A 22,883-nucleotide genomic window follows, 5' to 3' on the forward strand; every position below is an offset into this window, starting at 1 on the left:
CGCGCCACCCGGATCTGGACCGCGCGGCTGCCTGCTCGGAGCGTCGGCGGCTCCTCGGCATGGTCGCGCCGGCCGCGCTCCTCTCCGCGCCGACGGCTCCCCGCCGCGGTCCTGCCTGGACGCGCAGGCCGCGCCCGCCGCGGACCCGCCTTGCCCCGCTCCCTGCCTTGCCCCGCCGGCCGCGCCCCGCCGTGGACCCGTCTGGAAGCGCCGGCGGCTCCCCGCCGTGGGCTCGCCTCGCCGAGCCGGCCACGCCTCGCCAGTGATCCACCGGGCGTCAGAGATTTTGCGTCTTCTCCCTGGAAGACGCTTATTTGCCTTTCGTTTCGGGTGCTATGCAAAATGGGTCATCTGTTTGGGTGCTCCGTTGGACCATGTTTGTAGCTACACAAAACACTGTGTACGACTCATTTTGCGTCTAGGTAACGTTATTGGAGACGGTCTAACAAGGCCACATTTGGGTCGTGGTAGCAGGGAGCGCATCATGTCATTACAGAAAAAAGCACCAATTTTATGCTCCCAAAGGAAGTGTCATCAGGATCTCCAAGCCATGGATCCTCTCTGAACCTCTCGAATTGCCTCCGTTCTGTCTGTCTGTCAGGCATCCTGTTCTTATCCACGAGCATAGCGAGCTCGACCAGCTCGGATCCACAGTCAGGCAAAAAAGATGCCGACTGACTTGCGCATCCAAAACCTGGTGGTGGATCCCACGTGTCTGAGAAAAGGAACGCTTGATCCAAAACGAGACAGCTGCAGCTGCCAATCCTTTGCCAACTATAAAGCCGCTGGCTCCTCTGAAACGGCAAGCATACGGAGCCAATCCAGTTGGTAAAACTGAAAGCTTGGCCATGCTCCTACTGCATGTCTACATCTCGTCATCTCCCCTGTCTTGCACAAGACCAGCATCTGCACTTGCACTGTCGCCCTCCAGCCCCACCGGTGCAAGGAAAACATCTCCTCGCGACTGCAGAGACCTGTCCATTTCTTATTTTCTTTGAGAGAGGAAACCTATCCACAGGGACATGTCCAGCAGAAGCTAGCATCTGCAACATATATATGCATATATCTTGAAACTGAAACCCTTTGGTGTCATGCTCCGTATTTCCCTGTGAAAGCAGTAGTCCATTGTAGCATCTGCTCTGTCGTTGGCACCTTATATTCAGTGCCGCCGGGATGGATGAACAGCTGGGCCCGCCATTCACGTGCACACGAAGGAGGAACGTTCCGTATCGCGTTGTTCATGTACGCGTAGAGATAAGTATCTGTTTGGATAGGATAGGAACCATGGAGAAAGACAGCACGCAGCCGATCGAGGCATCGAGCGATCCGGCGGGGTCCCTCTGGATATGCGTGCCTCCTCGTCGTAGTCGCCGTCGTCTAGATAGTGTCTATGTCAGGATCAGCAAGCGTCAGTTAAGAGACGCGTCTACTGTTGGGCGTCCGGCAATATCCGCTACGGCGCCGGCGGCTTCAGTTAGCAAGTCTGTTAGTGGCTAGCTTTTATCGTTAAGGCGGTTGCCTAACGGCCGTAACGGCGGAGCTCTGCTGGCGTATAAAACGCCGGCATCGAACCAGATATTCCTCTGTATTCCAACTGAATGAAACTCTAAACCCGTCCTACCGCTGTTCTTGCTCTTCCCTATCTAAATTCTTGCTGAATCCCGGTCTCAATTTGTTTATACTAAAATTTGGAAGAAAAGTCGCAGGGACTCGAAAGCTCCCAAGATTATGTCATCAAGAAATCAATTACGTGCAGATCGGAATCAGTTGATTCGAATGCAACACTGGAATCGGCTTTCTTCAAGTAGCGCCGGCAGATAACGACAAAGGCCACGGTCGACGCCGGGACAAAGCATGTTGGACTCTACAAAAAGGGAAAGATTAAAGTTCAAGTTATCTTAAATTAGGAATATTTTCTCTAGGGCCCAAGATTGTGATGAGTCATGTTTAGATAAGAGTCATGCGTAGGTCTCGGGTATAAATATCAAACCCTGGCTATTGTAAAAGACACACAATTAATCAAATACAAGTTACTTACTTTTTTTTGCTCCGGCCACCTCTTAGGAGTAGGAGTAGAGTAGATCTCGGCGAGTTCTTCAGCAAATACGGCTGCATCAATCCGGTCGACCTCCACTGCTTGTCTGTAAGTACCGTCATGGTTTATACCTCTGTTCGTACGGCTGCATCGATACGGTCGACCTCCACTGCGACTCTGGTATAAGTTAGTTATCGACTCTTGTCTAGTTCAAGTACGACTGTATCGATTCGGTCGACCTTCACCGCTCGAACTAGATTAAGGTCAAGTTATTGGCTCTATCTAAGGGTGGTGTTCCTTCGGATAGATTCATTAAGTTACTGATATTACTTATTGCTTCTATTATTTATTTAATTACAGCAATATCACTTCGTCCGATTGGGATTGATCTAGATCGGCCTTATATCTTGTTTAACCTATCGTTTGTTAATCTAAATTGATATAATCTGTACTTTAAACGACAAGTTATGTTTTATCGGCTATTTTATATCAATCCTGATCATGCATAGCGTGCGGTTAAGACATGTCTGATCTTGAGTAGATCTATTGGCTAGCGAAAACCGTTCCATGGCCCGTTATCACGGCCTGTGTGATTCTGCCTCACACCCCACTATTAGCACCGTGGAGTGAGGATCGTTATTTGGTAGATTTGTTCCTGAGAGGGCATGACCTTAACTGTGCGCTATGCCTGAATCGACTGTTTTAGCCGATATCGAGTGCTTTCACGAACAATTCACGCCACGAGACCGTTGAAGTAGAGATGAGTTGAAAGATGGGTTAACCCCATAATCTTATTATTATTTACGGCCTGCATGATTCTGCCTCATGCCCCACTGATATTAGTAATAAGTTAGGGTCCTCGAGTCTATTGTTGTTTCTACGGCCTACATGATTCTGCCTCATGCCTCACTGGTCATAGCGATAGATGAGATCTAATATGTTCATTAGATTTATCTCTATTAAATGGTTGAATAATGATGAGCTGTTTCTTTTACATAAAAGGAGTTCGGTTACTTGCAGCCATTGGCTTAGCATAAACTAATTACTATTGATATCCTTTTGGCAGTGACCAATATTTGTCTAAACAATGATATTTATCCTGAACGATAACCGATTCTTCTTACACAACCCCATGAACTTTAACTGATTTACTCTTATGAATATGCTAGAATCGACTATTTAGTCGATCTCCTTTCATATCGGCTCTCAGAGCCACATGTTCGGGACCGTCTGGCAACACCGGCACGTTCCGTCCTAAATTACTGATAAGCTTTCTTTCCTTGTTAATTGCAGAATAAAATTGACTGACACGTCTTGGGAGGAGTGCGTAGGATCGACCACCCCTGCGCTGAAGCTAGGCGGATCTCCAGCTCCATTAAGCAGACCCTTATGGCTTGCTCATGTGTTCTCGGCACGAGACAAAATTTCAGTGTCGACACAAATTCCTTACAGTTATCCGTCTGAATCCTTGTGTTTCGTGACAATCGGTATCAAAGCCGGTCGCGCTTTGATCTTAGTTGCGCTCGATCCTCCTTGATCACGTTCGTAATCCCCGTCGGCAGGAGTCACGGTTCTTCGCTTCGGTGTTGAATCGCACGCTCCAGAGGTCCGAGCCGAGGTTGAATGGGTCGGAGATCTTGCACGGAGACGATCGCAAGGAGTTGCTGATCTTCGATAAGGCTGGCGCCGAAGCGAGGCCTGATCAAGTTTCAGCAAGACATGGCGAAGTCGCTGGAGGAGCTCTCGGTTCAGCTCGAGAAGATGGTGAAGCAGTTCACGGGATTTCAGACTATGATGTAGGACTCGCTGGACTCTCTCAATGCTATGGGGTCGTGGCAGTCGACGGTGGACAAGGCATTCGGCGATTTGCGCAAGAGGGCGGATGGAACAGTGGCAACATTGGCCGCGATCACGAAGCAGATTGATCTCACCGCGTCACGCGTGGATTCACCGGAGACATGGCTAACGATGGCTCCCACAACTGCCCCACTTCCTCATGGCACCACCAAGGTGGTCGACCTCAACCTAGATCCGGGTACGTCCACTAGTTCACCTGCTAGGGACGGGGAGCAGCCCATGGGCCCCGGCAAACACTGCGACGGCATCCTCGGACCCCGACCATAGGTCAAGCAGAAGGGTACGTTTCCCTTCCCAAACCCACCCCCATTCATTCCACCTAATGATCATGCTCAGTCTCATTGTCGTTCCCCACCTTTTTCCGAATTAGAGTTTCTGAAATTTGATGGTGATTTTCCACGTGCATGGCGTGATGAATGCGAGATGTGTTAGATTGATCTCTAACCTAACTGGACCCAACGGCCTAGCTAGGCCTTTGATTTGCGCCCTGATCGGGGGTGCCTAGCCCACCATGGCTGGAGGGCCCTTATCACCCTGCGCTATAAAAAGAGGTGGGGGCCGGCGGCTCTAATCACGAGGTTGACCTGAGCCGACCTCCCCATCGACAAACCCTAAACCCGATCTAAGTGAGGGGCGCAGCCAGTGATGGGAAGTGCCTCCACCGCTACACTGCGCCGCCGTCGATCTTCACCTACCGTCGCTGCCCGTGTGCAGACATCACCAACGAACCCGATGGCGGCCACCGAACCCTCCCCCTCCTCAGTGTCAGGTTTAGCACCATCTCCCTGTCTCTCTCTAGTTCGTTCTACATATATTAGGATCTACTGCTTCACCTTTTATATCGAATTGGACAAGTCTATGGCTAGATCTATGATCCCTATGATCCAAAAGTTTAACAATGGTACCAGAGCTAGGTTTGAGTATAGATCTAGCATATCGGTTTCGATCCTTTTAGATCTGAGAAAAGGAAAGAGGGTTTGGATGAACCCTAACCCTAACTAGGTTGGGGAAAGAGGGTTCGGTTGAACCCTAACTTCGATCCCTTTGGATCTGAGAAAAGAAGAGGGTTCGGATGAACCCTAACCCTAACTGGGTTAAAGAAATAATGAGGGCTCGGTTTCAAGAATGTAAGATGCCGAACCCTAAAACTGGAAAGTCCCTCTAGGGAAGATAAATAGTGCCATCCCAAAACCCTAACCCTAACATAGTTAACCTCTAAATCCCATTCAAATCGGTCAAAACTGAGAAGAGCAACGAGATCCAAAGAAAGGGAAAGGGGGAAGAGGGAGACCCAAAGGGATTACCTCGCCGTCGTGCAGAACGGTGCATGGGGAAAAGAAGGCCAAGCCCCAGGGGGGAGCTGCTTGCTGGACTCAGGCCATAGGAGCGCCGTGGCCAGGTCGCTCAACGGTGGCGTGCTCACCCGCTAGGGAGCGCGCACGCCGGCGAGGGGGCCGGCGACGGCGCCGGGGCTCTCTGCTCGCTCTCGCCGTTGTTGCTCGTCGCTCGGTGCTGCTGCGCTGAGGAAAGAGAGAAAAGAGAGCGGCGAAGAAAGAGAGTGGAGAAGGCCGAATGGTCGTAGGGTTTCGGCCGACGCGACCATGGGGCGGTTTTGTTCGCTCGAAGAAGTCGCGCAGCCGTTCGATCGGATCCAACGGCGCCAGATGAACGGACCGCATCGCGGCCCAGGCAGGAGCGCGCGGCGTGCGACTTTGCCGGCCCAGGCCTAGGTTGCAGCCTGGGTGTGGCCTGCGCGCACGTGCACTGATGGGCCGAGCCGGCTTTTGTTGGTTTTGGGCCGAAACAGTAAAGAATGAGCCCATTTTTCGTTTTTTCTTTTTTCCAAAAAATTGAAAATAGAAATTGGCTCAAAAGAAAATAGAAAAGAGGATTTTCCTATGGGTAAAATTCATCAAATTGTAATATTTTCCACTGCGTATTTAAAGATGTAATTTTCATTATTAAATTCGAACCAATGGGAGAATTTAATTTTGAAAAATAGATATGTTTTAATTGATTATAATATTGTTATTATTCTGACCAACGTTGATTAATGGCAATATTATGATGTTTTGTCTTGCATCAATTCTATTTTTGCCCAACGGTGATATAGAATTAATGTAGAGAACAATTGTATATTTTAATTTTGACCAACGTTGAACTAAGGCATGCAATTGTTATTGTTATTATTTATGTTCTCACACTATTTGAATTGTGTTTTTAGGCAGATACAACTTGATGAGTTGTATCAAAGAGATCCCCACTCTAAAAGGTGATAACTACATTGAGTGGAAGAAAAAGATCGACCTGGCTTTCATCTTTGCTGAGGTGGACTGGGTAGTCACCACACCGTGTCCCACAGAGCCTGTGGCACCGGTGCGGGAGACAAATGAGGCTGATGCCGCCTGGGCAACCAGAGAGAGGGACTTTGCATCCCAAAGAATGTCCTATGACCTTGAGCATAGGAAATGGGTCACTGCCAACAAGAAGTGTTTGGCTGTGATAAAGAACACGATTGAGCCTGCAATTGTGGGCTCAATCCCAGAGTGTGACACCGTCACTGAGTATCTAGAAAGAATAAAGAGTCAGTTCACTGGCTCTTCAAAGACATATGCTACCCAGCTGATAAAGCAGCTGGTGACAGAGAGATACTCAGGCAATGGTGGCATTAGAGAGCACATACTAAGGATGAGCCATTTGGCATCCAAGCTAAAACCAATGGATCTGGCTCTCAAGGATGAGTTCCTTATCCATCTGGTTTTTGCTTCCTTGCCAAAAGAGTTTGACACTTTTGTTGTCAACTATAACATACAGCCCGAGAAATGGGACATGGAGAGGCTTATGTCTATGTGTGTGTAAGAGGAGGAGAGAATGAAAGCTGCCAATGGTGGCACTATCAATTATCTGAAAGATAACAAGAAAAAGAATACTAATATCAACTTCTCCTCAAAGTCAAAGGGAAAGGGTCCCATGCTGCATCAGCCATAGCAAAACAAGTTCACAGTAGAGAAAGATCAATGTCTCCACTGCAAGAAGATGGGACATTATAAGAAAGATTGTCCCGATTACCTAAAGATGATCATAACAAAGAAAGGTGAGAACATTATTATGTTCATAAATAAATCCCTGTATGTATAGTATTCAAAATCTACTTGATGGATTGATTCAGGTACAACTGTTCATGTTGCTAATTCTTTATAGGGATTCCGTTCGACGAGGACTACGCAAAAAAGCGAAAGACACATTAAAGTCGTAAATAGAGTCCAAGCAGAAGTTGAAGCCGTTGATGATCTTTCTCTAGAGCTAGCTGATGGTTTCAAACTCATACTTAGAGATATTCTTTATGTTCCCTCATTACAGAGGAACTTGATTAGTGTGTCATGTTTGGACAATGATGGTTATGATTGCCATTTTGGAAATAGCAAATGTAAGATAACATTTAATGATGCATGTGTTGGTCTTGCTATCTTACAGAATGAGCTTTATTTGTTATCACTATGTGATGATGTGAATATTGTATGAGATGATGGGAACGTTGCGTGCGACAATGTGAATGTATCCTCGTCTATGGATGTAAACAGAAAACGAAAGAGAGCTCACGATGCGTTGTCGAAATTATGGCACTGTCGTTTAGGCCATATTTCGAGGGGGAGAATAGAAAGACTAGTTAAGAATGATATTCTTCCTCCATTAGAGCTCTCAGATTTAGAACAATGCAGAGATTGCATAAAAGGAAAGTATGTAAAGAAAATTAAGAAAGATGTCAAACGAAGCACGGGAATTCTACAGATTATTCACACAGACATCTGTGGTCCTTTCCTCGTAAAGAGTGTGGATGGTTATGATTCATTCATAACATTCACAGATGATTACTCCTGTTATGGCTATATTTATCCAATCAAAGAAAGAACAGAAGCATTGGATAAATTTAAGATATTTAAGGTAGAAGTTGAAAACCAACACAACTTAAAGATTAAGATAGTCAGGTCCAACCGTGAAGGGGAGTACTATGGTCGGCATGCCCCATATGGCCAAGTTCCTAGACCTTTTGCAAGGTTTTTATAGGAGAATGGCATAGTTGCCCAGTATTCAACACCGGGCGAACCTCAATAGAATGGAGTAGCTGAAAGACGCAATCGTACCCTGATGGATATGGTGCGCAGTATGATAAGTTACTCCACCTTACCATTGAGCCTATGGATGGATGCGTTAAAAACCACCATTCATATTCTCAATAGAGTACCAAGTAAATCGGTGCCCAAAACATCGTATGAGTTGTGGACAGGAAGAGTACCATCACTTAACCACTTGCGTGTGTGGGGGAGCCCTGCTGAGACTAAAGTATTTAACTCGAACATTGGGAAGCTAGATCTCAAAATAGTGAGTTGCCATTTCATTGACTACCCAGAAAAGTCAAAAGGTTTTCGTTTCTACTGTCCAGATAGACATACAAAGTTTATGAAAATGAGACACGCTGTCTTCCTAGAGGATGAAATGATGAGGGAGAGCATGGTAGCTCGAGAAATTGACCTTGAAGAGAAGTGGGTGTATGCGCCCACTCCGATGATTCTTGAGCCATTTTTCTCACTACCTGCTGTTGCTGCACCGACAGTGCAAGACACTGTGGTGCCAGCACCTGTTGTTATCCCGCCTGTGGCAACAATGAATAATGATGAGGGACCTGTTCTTCAGGATCCTATAGAACCAATTGTCACAAATGAGGGGGGTGCAACAACAGCCTCAAACAGAAGATGTGCCAAATGTGGAGGCCCCTAGAAGGTCTCAAAGAGTTAGAAAATCAGTTATTCCTGCTGATTATGAAGTGTACAACACTGAGGAATTTCAAATAGAGGATGGTCCCACCTCATTTGAAGAAGCCATGAGAAGTGATCATTCATCAAAGTGGCTTAAAGCCATGGAACATGAAATGAAATCAATGAATGCCAATAAAGTTTGGGATTTAGAGATAATTCCTAAAGGAGCCAAAATAGTAGGCTGTAAATGGGTCTACGAGACAAAGCTTGACTCTCAAGGGAATATAGAGAGATATAAAGCCTGACTTGTGGCAAAAGGTTTTACGCAAAGAGAAGGGATTGATTACAATGAGACCTTTTCTCCAGTCTCATGTAAGGATTCCTTCAGAATCATAATGGCATTAGTGGCACATTACGATCTAGAATTACAACAGATGGATGTAAAGACGATATTTCTCAACGGAGACTTGGAGGAAAATATTTACATGGCACAACCGAAAGGTTTTATCATGGAAGGAAAAGAACGAATGGGATGCCTCCTAAAGAAATCCATTTATGGATTAAAACAAGCTTCAAGACAGTGGTACTTGAAAATTGATCAGACAATAAAGAATTTTGGGTTTAAAGAGAATGTTGAGGATAATTGTGTCTATACAAAGTTTAAGAATGGGAAGTTCATCTTCCTTGTCCTGTATGTGGATGATATCTTACTTGCTAGTAGTGATGTCAGTCTATTACTAGAGACAAAGAAGTTTCTGTCCTCAAAGTTTGATATGAAAGATCTTGGTGAAGCTTCGTTCATTCTAGGGATCGAGATTCACCGAGATAGAAGTAAAGGGGTATTAGGACTGTCACATAGGCATACATAGAGAAAATCTTAAAGAAATTCAGTATGCACAAATGTAGTCCCTCACCTGCTCCTATAGTCAAGGGCGATAGATATGGGGATTTTCAATACCCTAGGAACCAATATGAGATCGATCAAATGAAAGTGGTTCCATATGCTTCAGCTGTCGGAAGCTTGCAATATGCTCAAGTATGCACGCGCCCTGACTTGGCATTTGTTACCAGGTTACTTGGCAGATTTCAGAGCAATCCTGGAATAGAACACTAAAAATTGGTAAAGAAAGTCTTGCGCTATTTGCAAGGAACGAAAGGCCTCATGATGACGTATAGAAGATCTGATTCACTCCATATAGTGGGGTATTCAGATTCTGATTATGCGTGAGATGATAGAAAATCCACGTCTGGATATGTATTCACTCTCGCAGGGGAGCTATTTCATGGAAAAGCTCAAAACAAACCATCACTACATCGTCCACAATGTATGCTGAGTTTGTAGCGTGTTATGAGGCAACGGGGCAGGTGAACTGGTTAAAGAATTTTATACCCGGTTTGAAGGTGGTTGACGACATCTATAGACCACTAAAGTTATACTATGATAATAATCCAACAGTACAGTATGCTCACAACAATAAGTCAAGTGGTGCTGCCAAACACATTGACATAAAGTATTATGTTGTAAAAGATAAAGTCCGAGATCAAGTCATAAGTCTTGAGCATATAAGTACAGTAAAGATGCTCGCGGATCCGCTTACAAAAGGCTTACCACCCAACGTGTTCAGAGAACATGTAGCCGGCATGGGTTTTAGGGAAAGCCTATAATTCCTGGACAAAAGAAGACCCAAAGATAAGTATCTATTTTAGAACAGAGTAGTGTGTTGTAGCTGTTAAATCTATCGGCAATGGACCGTGACGATGACACATGCTCTATACGCTAATCTGTAATGGAATGAACAAAAGTAAAGAATATGAAAGTGAAAGATGGAAAGAGATCAAGGGAAAGATTGTTAGATTGATCTCTAACCTAACTGGACCCAACGGCCCAGTTGGGCCTTTGATTTGTGCCCTGATCGGGGGCGCCCAACCCACCATGGCTGGAGGGCCCCTGTCATCCTACGCTACAAAAAAGAGGTGGGGGCCAGCGGCTCTAATCACGAGGTTGACCTGAGCTGACCTCCCCACCGATAAACCCTAAACCCGATCTAAGTGAGGGGCGCAGCCAGTGACGGGAAGTGCCTCCACCGCCGCACTGTGCCGTCGTCGATCTTCACCGACCGTCGCTGTCCGTGCGTAGACATCACCAACGAACCCGATGGCGGCCACAGAACCCTCCCCCTCCTCGATGTCAGGTTCAGCACCATCTCCCTGTCTCTCTCTAGTTCGTTCTACATGTATTAGGATCTACTGCTTCACCTTTTATACTGAATAGGACAAGTCTATGGCTAGATCTATGATCCCTATGATCCAAAAGTTTAACAAGATGTTCTTCAAGCTCTACGCGGTACATCCATCTCTGAAGACGCGGTTCCCTGTTTTGAATTTCCGAGGGGTGGCCAAGACATGGTTGCAAACGGTTCAGCGAAAAGGGCGTGTGCTTGATTGGGACCAACTTTGTGAGTTGGTGATGAACCGTTTTGATAAGAACCAGTATCAGTTGCTGCTCAAGAAGTTTGAAGTGCTGAAGCAGATCGCCTCGGTGGATGAGTATCAAACTGAGTTCGAAAAGTTGGCTCAAGGAGTCCTACTGTACAATAGCAGTTATGATGACACTTACTTTGTCACGTTTTGTGGCTGGGCTCTGGGAGGAAATCCGTTCAGCGATTGCTTTACATAGGCCGAAGGACATTGATACTGCCAGTGCTTTAGCCTTGCTGCAAGAGGAGGAGTTGTCACAAGGGAAACATAAGTTTGGGGGCTACACCAAGGGCACTTTTAAGCACAATGCTGATAAGGCCAAGGTGGGGGATTCTGACAGAGGCAAGATGGATGCAGCAGTCAAGGAGAATGAGGATAAGCTGGCTTCACTAAGGGAAACACGAAGGAAGAATGGGTTGTGTTTCAAGTGTGGGGCCAAGTGGAATCACAATCATAAGTGTCCTGCTCAGGTACTTCTTCATGTTCTTGAGGAGATTTTGGATGCCTTAGAGCCCATGGATGAAGCTGATACTGAAGAGTCTACAGAAGTGGAGGATGAAGAAATTGCAACAGTTTTATTTTTGAACGCAATGGCAAGAGCTCTGCCTTTCAATTAAGATAGGAAAAAAAAGTTTATGTACAAGCAAGGACACTCGAGATTGGGGTTTCAAACCCCCACAAGCATGTAAAGGAGGGAACCGCATAGCCCAAAGGGGGGACAACAGCTAAACATAAGCGAGTGCTCTCTTCCTCTGCTCTATGTCTTCTTTTATCCTTACGGCTACCTGCGGCACCGTTTCTATCTTGTTGTTGAAAATTCTCCTATTTCTCTCTTTCCAAATATTCCAAAAGGTGTAGATTACTACCCCGTTAAGCCGTCTACGCTCAGATCTTGGCACTTTTCTTGCCGCCTCTTCCCACCACGACCTGATATGGGTGGGGTCTACATGGGGTTGTTGTTGAAGTTGAGTGAAGTTTTCCCACGAGAGGATCTGATCCCAAACCGCCTTAGCAAAAGGGCAACATAGGCATAGGTGGAGGCCTGTCTCTAAGGGACCGTTGCACAGCACGCATTGTTGTTGGTGTGGCCTCTTTTGTAGGTTTTGCGCCGTTAGAATTTTATCTTGCACTAAGATCCAGGTGAAGATCTTGCATCTGTTCTCCACATGCGCTTTCCAAATCAATTCCGTACGGAAGGGGACGAGCGAGCCTTTGAATTGAATTCTATAGGCCGAGCGGGTGGAGTAATTCCCATCCTTAGTCCATCGCCAGATGATGGTGTCCTGGACGCCCTGTTGTAGGTGCACATCCTGTATTCGTATTCAAAGGGACACAAACTCCTCTATGTGGACAGCCGAGGTGATTTTCCTTCCTAGCTTGTGCATCCAACTGTTGTTCCAGAGCTCTTGTTGCAACAGTCTCTCAGTCTGATTCTTTGGAGAATGTGAGGAGAAGAACTACGAGAATCTGTGGCAACATAGGCAAGCTGAATGTGCTCAGTATAGTGGATTCTGGTAGTGTTGGGTCTTTCATCAGTGATAGATTGGCTGTCCAGTTACAATTGGCTACTGTGACTTGTGAACCTGTTCAGTTGATGACTGCTGATAGGAGTCCAATGGTGTGTGATCAGATAATTCCAAATTTGCAGTGGACAGCCTAGGGGCAGACTTTTGTGTCTTCAGTTGGGGTTCTGCCTCTCAGATGCTTTGACATGATAGTGGGAGCTGATTGGCTTGAAGAGCATAGTCCAATGTGGGTGCATTGGGGCAGAAAGACTATGAGGTTTACTATGAATGGAAAGAGAGTAACCTTGCAGGGTCTGAATCCTGATGTGGTGCAGTGTTCTGCCATGACCAGCAAGGCTCTGAAAGGTTTACTCAACAGGCAGGCTGTTGCTCATTGTGTCCAACTAAGATTGGACTCTTCATCTTATAACCAGTTCCAAGATACAGTGTCAGTAGCAGCTATCTCTGATCAGGAGCTGATCCCTCAAGTGGAGCAACTGATACAACAGTTTGATGATATCTTTCAGACTCCCACAGCTCTCCCTCCACCAAGACCTTTTGACCACAGGATACCACTCATTCCAGGTGCTCAACCAGTCAATGTAAGGGCTTACAGGTATTCACCTGCTCAAAAAGATGAGATCGAAAAACAGTTAGTGGAAATGTTGCAAAATGGCATTATCAAGCCCAGTGAGAGCCCTTATGCTTCCCCAGTACTGTTGGTCAGGAAGAAGGATGGTACCTGGAGGTTTTGTGTGGATTACAGGCACTTGAATGCTCAGACTGTGAAGAACAAACACCCCATGCCCATTGTGGAAGAGTTGATTGATGAACTAGCTAGAGCTCAATGGTTTTCTAAGCTAGATTTCAGAGCAGGATACCATCAATTGTGTATCCATCCTGATGACACACACAAAACAGCATTCAAAACACATAGTGGACTCTATGAGTTTTTGGTGATGGCTTTTGGGTTTACTAATGCCCCAGCTTCTTTTCAGGCGGTAATGAATCAAATATTTGCTCATCTTCTGAGGAAAGGTGTATTGATCTTCATGGATGATATTTTAATTTACTCAGCCACATTGGAGGAGCACTTGGTTCTACTACAGCAGGTGTTCCAAGTTATCAGAGATCATCAATTTTTCCTCAAAAGATCAAAATGCTTTTTTGCTCAGAAGGAAGTTGAATACCTAGGCCATTGTATCTCAGGTGCTGGGGTGGCCACTGAACCCTCAAAAATCTCTGCAGTTCAGCAATGGCCTAGACCTAAGAATTTGAAGGAGTTGAGGGGCTTCTTAGGATTGACTGGATACTATAGGAAATTTATCAAGAACTATGGGCTCATCAGTAAGCCATTGTCTGACTTATTGAAGAAAGCCTCTGTATTTGTGTGGACTTCTATCACTGAACAAGCATTTGTGCAACTCAAAGAAGCCCTTGTACAGGCCCCAGTGCATTCCTGATTTTCAGAAGCAGTTTGTGCTTGAGACAGATGCTAGTGACATTGGCTTTGGTGCAGTCTTAATGCAAGAGGGTCATCCAATAGCTTATCTCAGCAAGCCAGTTTGTGCTAAGAATCAGGCCTTATCCACTTATGAGAAAGAGTGTATGGCCATCATTATGGCTATTCACAAGTGGAGAGCTTATTTGCAAAATCAAGAATTCATCATCATAACTGACCATAGGAGTTTACTACACTTATCTGATCAGAGAGTGACAACTAAGCTTCAGCAGAAAGCTCTGTTGAAATTAATGGACTTACAGTTCAGAATTCAGTATAAGAAAGGCTCCAATAACCAAGCTGCAGATTCACTGTCCAGATGCTGCTCTCATAAATCTGTGATGGCTGTAGCAATGTCTAACCCTGAGTGGTTGAACAGAGTTAAGGAGGGATATTTGGAAGATCCTTTAGCTGTCAAACTGTTGGAAGACTTAGCTCAGAATCCATCTTCTGCGAGTCCATTCACTTTGACTGATGATATTGTCAGGCATAAAGGCCGGGTCTGGTTAGGTAATCATACCTTGGCTCCGCATCATGTTGTTCAGGCTATGCATAGTAGTGCAGTGGGAGGCCATTCTGGGTTCCAGGCTACATATTACAGAATTCGACAACTGTTTACTTGGCCTAGCATGAAGACAACAATTAGTGAATTTATCCGGTCATGCTCTGTATGCCAGCAAGCTAAAGTGGACCATACTAGACCAGCTGGTCTGTTGCAACCATTACCAGTTCCCACTCAAGCATGGAAGGTGGTTTCTATGGACTTTGTGGAAGGGTTGCCCAAATCTTCCAGATTTGACACCATCCTGGTGATCATTGATAAATACACAAAGTATGGACATTTCATTCTCTTGGCCCATCCTTTTACTGCCTTGCAGGTTGCACAGGCCTTCATGTACAATGTGTATAAGCTACATGGGTTATCTGAAAGCATCATCTCAGATAGAGATAAAATCTTTACAAGTGCCTTCTGGAGAGACCTCTTCAAGTTAACTGACACCCAATTGCTTATGAGTTCCTCTTACCATCCACAAACTGATGGTCAAACAGAGAGACTGAATCAGTGTCTGAAAGCTTTTTTGAGATGCAGTGTTCATTCATGTCTAAAGCAATGGGCCAAATGGTTACCCTTGGCTGAATTTTGGTACAACACCTCCTACCATTCTGCCTTGGGAAAGTCTCCTTTTGAGGTACTGTATGGACACCCTCCTAGGCATTTTGGCATTACTAATGAGGTTCCAACTCATGCACCTGACTTAGATCAGTGGTTACTGGAACGCCATCTGTTGCAAGATGTGATTCAGTACAATCTGCATCGTGCCCAACACAGGATGAAGCACTATGCTGATCTCCAGCGTTCTGAGAAGGAGTTTGCTGTGGGCGATTTGGTTTATTTGAAATTGCAACCATACATTCAGTCATCTGTTTCTCCCAGAAGTAACCAGAAATTGAGCTTTCGGTACTATGGTCCCTTCAAGGTGCTCGCTCGTGTGGGAACAGTGGCCTATCATGTGCAGCTACCTGACGAATGCAAGATTCATCCAGTGGTGCATGTCTCATAGCTCAAACGACATGTTCCAGCGTCGGTGTTAGCTGATGAAGATAATGAAGATATTACTGCAATACCTGATGATCCAGTGGCGGTGCTCCAGCCTGTGGCTTTTCTGTACTCTCGAATGGTGAAGAAAGGCGCGTCGGTGTTATCTCAGATCAAGGTGCAGTGGTCTGACATCTCCAACTCCATAACTACTTGGGAGGAAGCATCAGATTTACGTCGTCGATTCCCAGCTTGTGCAGCTTGGGGACAAGCTGCGTTTCGAGGAGGGGGTAATGCCAGGATCAGCAAGCGTCAGTTAAGAGGCGTGTCTACTGTTGGGCGTCCGGCAATATCCGCTACAGCGACGGCGGCTTCAGTTAGCAAGTCTGTTAGTGGCTAGCTTTTCTCGTTAAGGCGGTTGCCTAACGGCTGTAACGGCGGAGCTCTGCTGGCGTATAAAACGCCTTGTAACCGATGGCCATCGGCATCGAACCAGATATTCCTCTGTATTCCAACTGAATGAAACTCTGAACCCGTCCTACTGCTGTTCTTGCTCTTCCCTATTTGAATTCCTGCTGAATTCCGGTCTCAATTCCTTCCAGTTATCCGTCCGAATCCTTGCGGTTCGTGACAGTCTACTGTCTACTCCCTGCGCGATCCGGGCTCCGGCCATGCATCCGAGAACTACGGTCGCCAATAAAGGCATCGCCGTCGTTGAGCCACGGGAAATGATGACACTGCTCGATCGGCGCCGCCGCCGGTGGCGCCGCCGTTACACTAATACTCCGTTTTTTTTTTGAGGGGAAACAGGAGGGGTAAAGCCCCCTACTGTGCTTTTACTGATTAAATTAAACTAATACTCCGTATTAAACATGCATGCCTGAGAATGTAAGCGCGGTCGATCAGATCTGTTGCCCGCGCGGCCGCGCTGCGAGATCCTGGCCGGGTGTCATCTGCCACCACCACCACCCATGGCAGAGTAGCGATCGGGAGACGGCGATCGGCGTTGCATGCGAATGCGATGTTGTAGGAAGTAGGATCACGTTCACGTCTGCAAATCGCAGGCTGCAATGATATGGGTGGGAGCCATGGTCACGTGATGACCTTGGAGTTTTCTTTCCGATCCATGCATGGCAACGTTGATTTATCTATCGCGGGCTATTGGCTGCATGCAACTTCTGCCTACCTCCCTTTGCGACCTGGCCGTTCGGGACGATCTGTCGAGTGATTTGTCATTTTGACCACAAAAAAGGAGTATTTACAAGCTAGCATTTCATATGCTAATTAATTTCTTGCTAGCATCGTTATGCTAATATAATGCTCGCGGTCTTGATTACATGTTTTGCGTCTTTTCTCTTTCTCTCTCACTACTACAGTACTAGTAGCAACAGTAATCCATGTTCGGCCTTTTATTTTGTTCTGGTTGTTCTCATCTGCTTCTGTTGCAAAACGGAAATGGTAGGGGTCGAAGAAGCTAGTAGACAGACGTAGTGGCATACAGATGCATACAGTACGCTTCTGAATTCTGAACAGTCACGGTCCTTGTTCAAAAATTAATGGCGCAGATTCTCGTCGTCCGCAGCGCAGCAGCGAGACAGCCTTGAATCTGGGCCTAAATTTGTCACAGTTCTGCCGTTCTGGTCCGACCACAGCACAGCGCATTTGGATGATTGGTTACAGTCCAACTGGCAACCCAGATGTACGGAGACCATTCTCATTCTGGTGAAGTGGTGATCACTCATTCATCAACAAGTGTAGTATAGGAGTACTCCTATATCAGAAGCATCTTCTTCTTCCACATACAAAAAACGTAATGTTCAGAAACATCACTTTTTCCCTGACAAAGAACAAGAAAGAAAATGCTTTCTAAATGAGGACTGTTGGATATATTATGGACTTGACTCATATAATATTTAATAAATCAAATAAAATTTTATGGTCCGTAACATTAAGCATTATATGATTTAATACCATACGTGATTTTGACTGAACGTTGACTCAACTTATTTGGTTGGAAATTATCCATCTTAATTGAGAAGCTGAGAAAAGGACACAGGAGTGCCACACGCGCGCGCCGCCGTCGGGCCGAGGCCGTGGGCGTGGCAGGCAGGCGGCGAGCGGGGCGGGCGTGGCCATGTTTTGCCACTTAATCCACATAATTACGGGAGTTTCTCTCTTTTATGGTGGAGGCGAGTTAATTGCGCCAGTTACCGTCTCCTGAGTTCCTCGGCCGGCTTTCTCCCTCCCCGCCGCAGGCATAAAAGTAGAAGTCCTCCGTCAGTCCAATCTTCCCTTCGCTTCCGAGAGACCACATCTCAGCCGCCCTTTGGTTTTCTCCGTCCCGTACCTCTGCGCGCACGGAGCAACGGGAGGGCAGGTGCCTCCGGAACCCTCGTCCGCCTGCGAACCTTGCACGAGTTGATTGCGCTAGTTACCGTCTCTTCGTGTCTCCGTCTCCTGAGTTCCTTGGCTGGCTTTCTCCCTCCCCGCGCAGGCATAAAAGTAGAAGTCCTCCGTCAGTCCAATCTTTCCTTCGCTTCCGAGAGACCACATCTCAGCCGCCCTTTGGTTTTCCCCGTCCCGTACCTCTGCGCGCACGGAGCAACGGGAGGGCAGGTGCCTCCGGAACCCTCGCCCGCCTGCGAACCTTGTACGGGGTGTGCGGGATTAAGTTTTTGGGGAGCGATTTCGTGACTGCTCGTCCACGTCGCAGACGTCTTCTTCCTGGTGTGGTGATCGCTCGCGGAACAACAAGGTGTCTTCTTCCTGGTGACCATGCGTGGGACTGCACTGCGAACACCTTCCTGCATCTACTGTGGTCCACGACTTCGAGCAACACACTATGTCTGGTGCGAATGGAGCCTCCGATGCTCTCGGCATGGGACCCTCCGCTGGATACACTCTTAACTCTGTGATTACCGTACTTTGCGTACTTACTATATCGATCGGTATGTCATACTTGCATGCTGCAGCGTTTGTTAGTGATATACACATACACATATATGTCGTCACCAACGTGCTGATGTTTTATTTCTGGATTAAATTAGCCATAAAAATGCCTAATTATCTAACAAGGACTCTTCGATTTTTTTAGTAGAGAAGGTAATAAACTTACTAATTGCGATCTGACCGGCCAGTAGATTACACTCTCTGCAGCACTCCTGTTTCTTGTTTTCCTCAAAATATATCAGAGAAGAAATTCGTCTCAAAGTAAATCAGGTATTGATTTCTTGCTAAAGCCGTTCTGTTAATACAACATGAGCCTAGCTTTTCGGGGAAAAAAATAAGCTTTTCAAAAATACTACATCATGAGCCTAACATGCACATCCAAATTTCTCTTCCTCAGTGATGCTCAGCTGTACAGAGTTTTGAATCGATATCCCTCTCTGTAGTCTGTGCTCTGTACCACTCTATCAGACTCTCTGCGTCTCTGTCAATGCAAGCAGCCTTCAGACACACAAATCAGGATGTATTTCTCTGAGGGGACCACAGTAGGATGCTTTTTTTGCAAATTTTGCACTACTGAGAACACTGCACCGGATCCTCGCCCATATTTCCCTGCCTGTATCTTGCGGATGTTCAGCCGTTGCTTGCATACACAAGTTTTCATGACACCTCGTCAGCACTGTCGCATTTGGTTTTGCATTGGGAGGGGATGGCGACACTGATCGATCGAGAAGACTCAGAAGTGGATACACAGGATGCAGGAGGATATAAATTGCCAGCAGTGCCTTGTGATCTTGTCTAGTGTCCATTGCCACTCTCAAGCCCATGCCTTTCCCCACACCTTTTCACTCTCACAGCATCTACAGTTCTGCATTCCCATGCATATTCATATGGATGGAGAGCAGTCAAGGGATAAGGGGGGTAGCAGCAAAAGGAAAAAAAATGCATGTATCTTCTATATAAGCTATGCATGAGCAACACCAAGTATGCATGACTCTTTCAGCACTAGTCCCTCTCAGACGTGTAGACAGGTAGTAGATGGCTACTGAAAGCCATATGGAAGGATTGCATGGACTGATGGACCCTTTTACTCAATCGAAGCCATGCCCTGTTTGGTCCATAGTATCTATCAGGAAATTTGGAATCACTCTGAAAGTGATAGACCTTTCATATCTTTTGGAAATCATGAAGATATTGGGGGGGAAACAACGACATATATCAGCAAGTAGCTTCCTACAAAACCGTACTACGGAGCTTTATGAACTGTTTGATTTGAGGAATTATGGAACTTTTGGATCCGAAAGAAGCTACGAAGCTGATTACTACTTGTATCAGCCATTATCATACCCTTGAGTTGATCTTAGATATTTGGGTTTTATCGACATACAAGTTTGCCTGCGCCCAACATGATTTTTCTCTTGTTTTTTTGAAAGGACGGCAAGAGCTTTGACGTAATTTTTATTAGACGACCAACATGATTTTTCTTATCCTGATATAATTAATTTTCAGTTTGAAGACTATATATATTTTTTTTACCGAGAGCTACCACGTTAGAAAGAAGTAGGAGCAGTAAAATTCTGTCACCAACCAGCAAGGCAAGGCAGCAAGCATGCATATCAGCAACAAGTAGGGCAGGAGGAATTATTAAGGTGGACTGGTGCCCATCCTTGTCGATCACGACCAATGCTCGGTCTTGCTTTTTGGGCGTTCCCTGACCTCGCTGATCATTAGCTCTTGCAGGATGCGCCCCATTAGCCATCAATTCCAGATCGAGATGAGCTCGAGTCTGCAGCAGCTCGTCATGCATGCAATGATGCAAGCCTCAGTAGGCTCCTGCTGTGATTGACCCATGGATTGGATACAAGGTGCGTGTGTCGGTCAAAAGGAAGGCGCTCTCTAGACTGCTGAGGTTTTCACAGTAGCTTGGTGACTTGGTGTCCACTACTTTCTGATGATGTCGTCATGACACGGTTTTATATTGAGTAATAAGGGAGGAAAACTAATCATTTCACACTAATCTACGTGGCTTTGGAGGTATTAGAGAGAAAATTTAACTAATTTTCCACCCTAATACGTACTCTTAACCTACTACATGGACAACTTTTTTTTTTGAAAATTTACATGGACAGCTTTCACTCCCCCTACATGACTGATGACTTGCACTCGTCGGATTTGCCCTGCTCGTTTGACTGATAAGCCATGACTGAAAGTACTAAAAAATACGGCTTATAAGCTAAAGTAACATGACGAATATTATTGGGAGAGAGTGGCGGTCCAGTTTGTCAGAACAACAGGGAGCAGCAGCCGCCAGCAGGCAATTTCCCCGTTCCCTGCTCAACAGCTCAAGGCGGCAGCGGCGCCCCTTGCCCGGCCCTTGCATCTTTATTGGCTTTCAGGGCCACACAGACATAATGGCACCGCAGACACTAGTACCACTGTACCAGAGATCAAGAATGTGAATAATGGAATCTGTGCAAAAATTTCGAGATGTGTCTCGCGGTCTCGGTCACTCTCTTCGGATAGAAAGAGGGGAAGAGAGAGAGAGAGGGGTATAGTGTGGGGCCTGAGCTCCTTCGTGTCGTTCTGTGGTGGTATGTTCCTGTTCCAGCAGAGCCTTTTATTTCCATCCAAGCGTCTGTTGTGTTGTGTGTTCCTGGGTGCTTGGGTCTTGTTTAGATCCCATCAAAGTTCCAAGTTTTTTCACTCTCTCTCTATCACATCAATTTTTAGCCGCTTGTATGGAGTATTAAATGTAGATAAAAAAATAACTAATTATACAGTTTAGTTAGAAATCACGAGATGAATCTTTTGAGCCTAGTTGGTCCACGATTGGACAATATTTGCTAAATAAGACGAAAGTGGTACTATTCATCATGTTGAAAAAAGTTGCAATCTAAACAAGGCCTTGTTTAGTTTCCAAAAAGTTTTCAAAAAAGTGCTACAGTAGTCATCACATCGAATCTTGCGATACGTGCATGGAGCATTAAATGTAGACGAAAAAAAAACTAATTGCATAGTTTGGTTGGAAATTGCGAGACGAACGTTTTGAGCCTAATTAGTCCATGATTGAACACTAATTATCAAATAAAAACGAAAATGCTACAGTAGGCAAATTCCCAAAAGTCACGAACTAAACACGCACTGATTCCTGGATTCATATCCATCATTTGACCTCGGAAGCAATATGACTCCAGACTTACGCAAGCAGAGAAGATTTGCCACTGAAAAGTGATCAAGGTGAACGTTCCCAACTCAAGCTTCAGTTTTTGGTTCTGGAAATTTCAGGATAAAATGTGAAACCAAGTCTCCATGTGAAAATGGTGTGAATTCATTCATTTGAATGCTGAAGGAATCTGAACTCTGTCCCTTCTGCCCTGGAGCACACCTCTTCCTCGCCTGTCCGCGCCTCCATGGCCTGTGGGCGCACGTCTTCCCGTCCCGTGAAAGCCCTGTGGCCGCCGGACCTGCTGTGGGGATGCTCTCAGCCTCGCCTCTCAAGAACACGATCGATTCTTCTCTGTCCTCTCCCTTCTATAGGTGTTCTCCGGAGTTGAGAGTTGAAACTGCATCTGTCCTAACGACCTTGGTATATGTCAACGCTGTCTTAAAAATTGTTAGTGATTCTTAGTGACAGTAGCTCATTGACGTGTGCTTCTGCATTATTATAATCTTATATAGGACATAAGTATTCAAAATTGGCATTGCTAGTGCCTGGACGGACGGCCGTGCGTGCACTCCAACTGACTCGACGCGACATATGTGCCCACCCGACCCCCACACGGTGTTTGCGCCCCCGCCCGACCCTATGCGGCGCTACGCCCCGCCCGACCCCTCGCTCCCCCTCCCTAGCAGCCACAACAGGCGGGTCACATTGCAACATGTACAACACCTAATCTACTTTGAAAACATCCACATGCAACACTTGCGACATACGTTCGAAAACAGATGAAACACTTGAACTATGAGTCTTAAACAATTGCAAAAACACCTGAAAACACTGAAAAACCATTGCAACATATGCAACATCCAGATAAAACACTTAAAACATATGTGTGAAACATATACAACGTCTAGATAAACACACTTGCAACATACGTCTGAAAAATAGATGAAACATTGGGAATAGAAGTTTACAACATATGTGTACAACCATTGCAACATAAGCAGCATCCCAATTTACTTTTGCAACATTCATATGAAACACTTGCAACATGCCTCTGAAACATCTAAAACACTTGAAATATGCACTTGCAACATATGTTTTCAGCGC

At 45.9% G+C, this 22,883-nt stretch overlaps 1 protein-coding gene across 1 annotated transcript; it reads left to right on the forward strand.

Annotated features, from left to right (window-relative positions):
• The first annotated feature begins 59 nt into the window (after positions 1-59).
• LOC136470566 (uncharacterized) lies at positions 60-22,241 on the forward strand. Its single transcript, XM_066468369.1, has 10 exons — positions 60-262; positions 602-653; positions 10,919-11,214; positions 11,324-11,717; positions 12,551-12,742; positions 12,941-13,479; positions 14,075-14,630; positions 15,009-15,608; positions 15,693-15,845; positions 21,963-22,241. The coding sequence occupies exons 1-10, from the start codon at positions 60-62 to the stop codon at positions 22,239-22,241; spliced, it is 3,264 nt and encodes a 1,087-aa protein (XP_066324466.1).
• The last annotated feature ends 642 nt before the right edge of the window (positions 22,242-22,883 follow it).

Source organism: Miscanthus floridulus, chromosome 8, assembly GCF_019320115.1.
Source record: "Miscanthus floridulus cultivar M001 chromosome 8, ASM1932011v1, whole genome shotgun sequence".
NCBI classification, from domain to species: Eukaryota; Viridiplantae; Streptophyta; class Magnoliopsida; order Poales; family Poaceae; genus Miscanthus; species Miscanthus floridulus.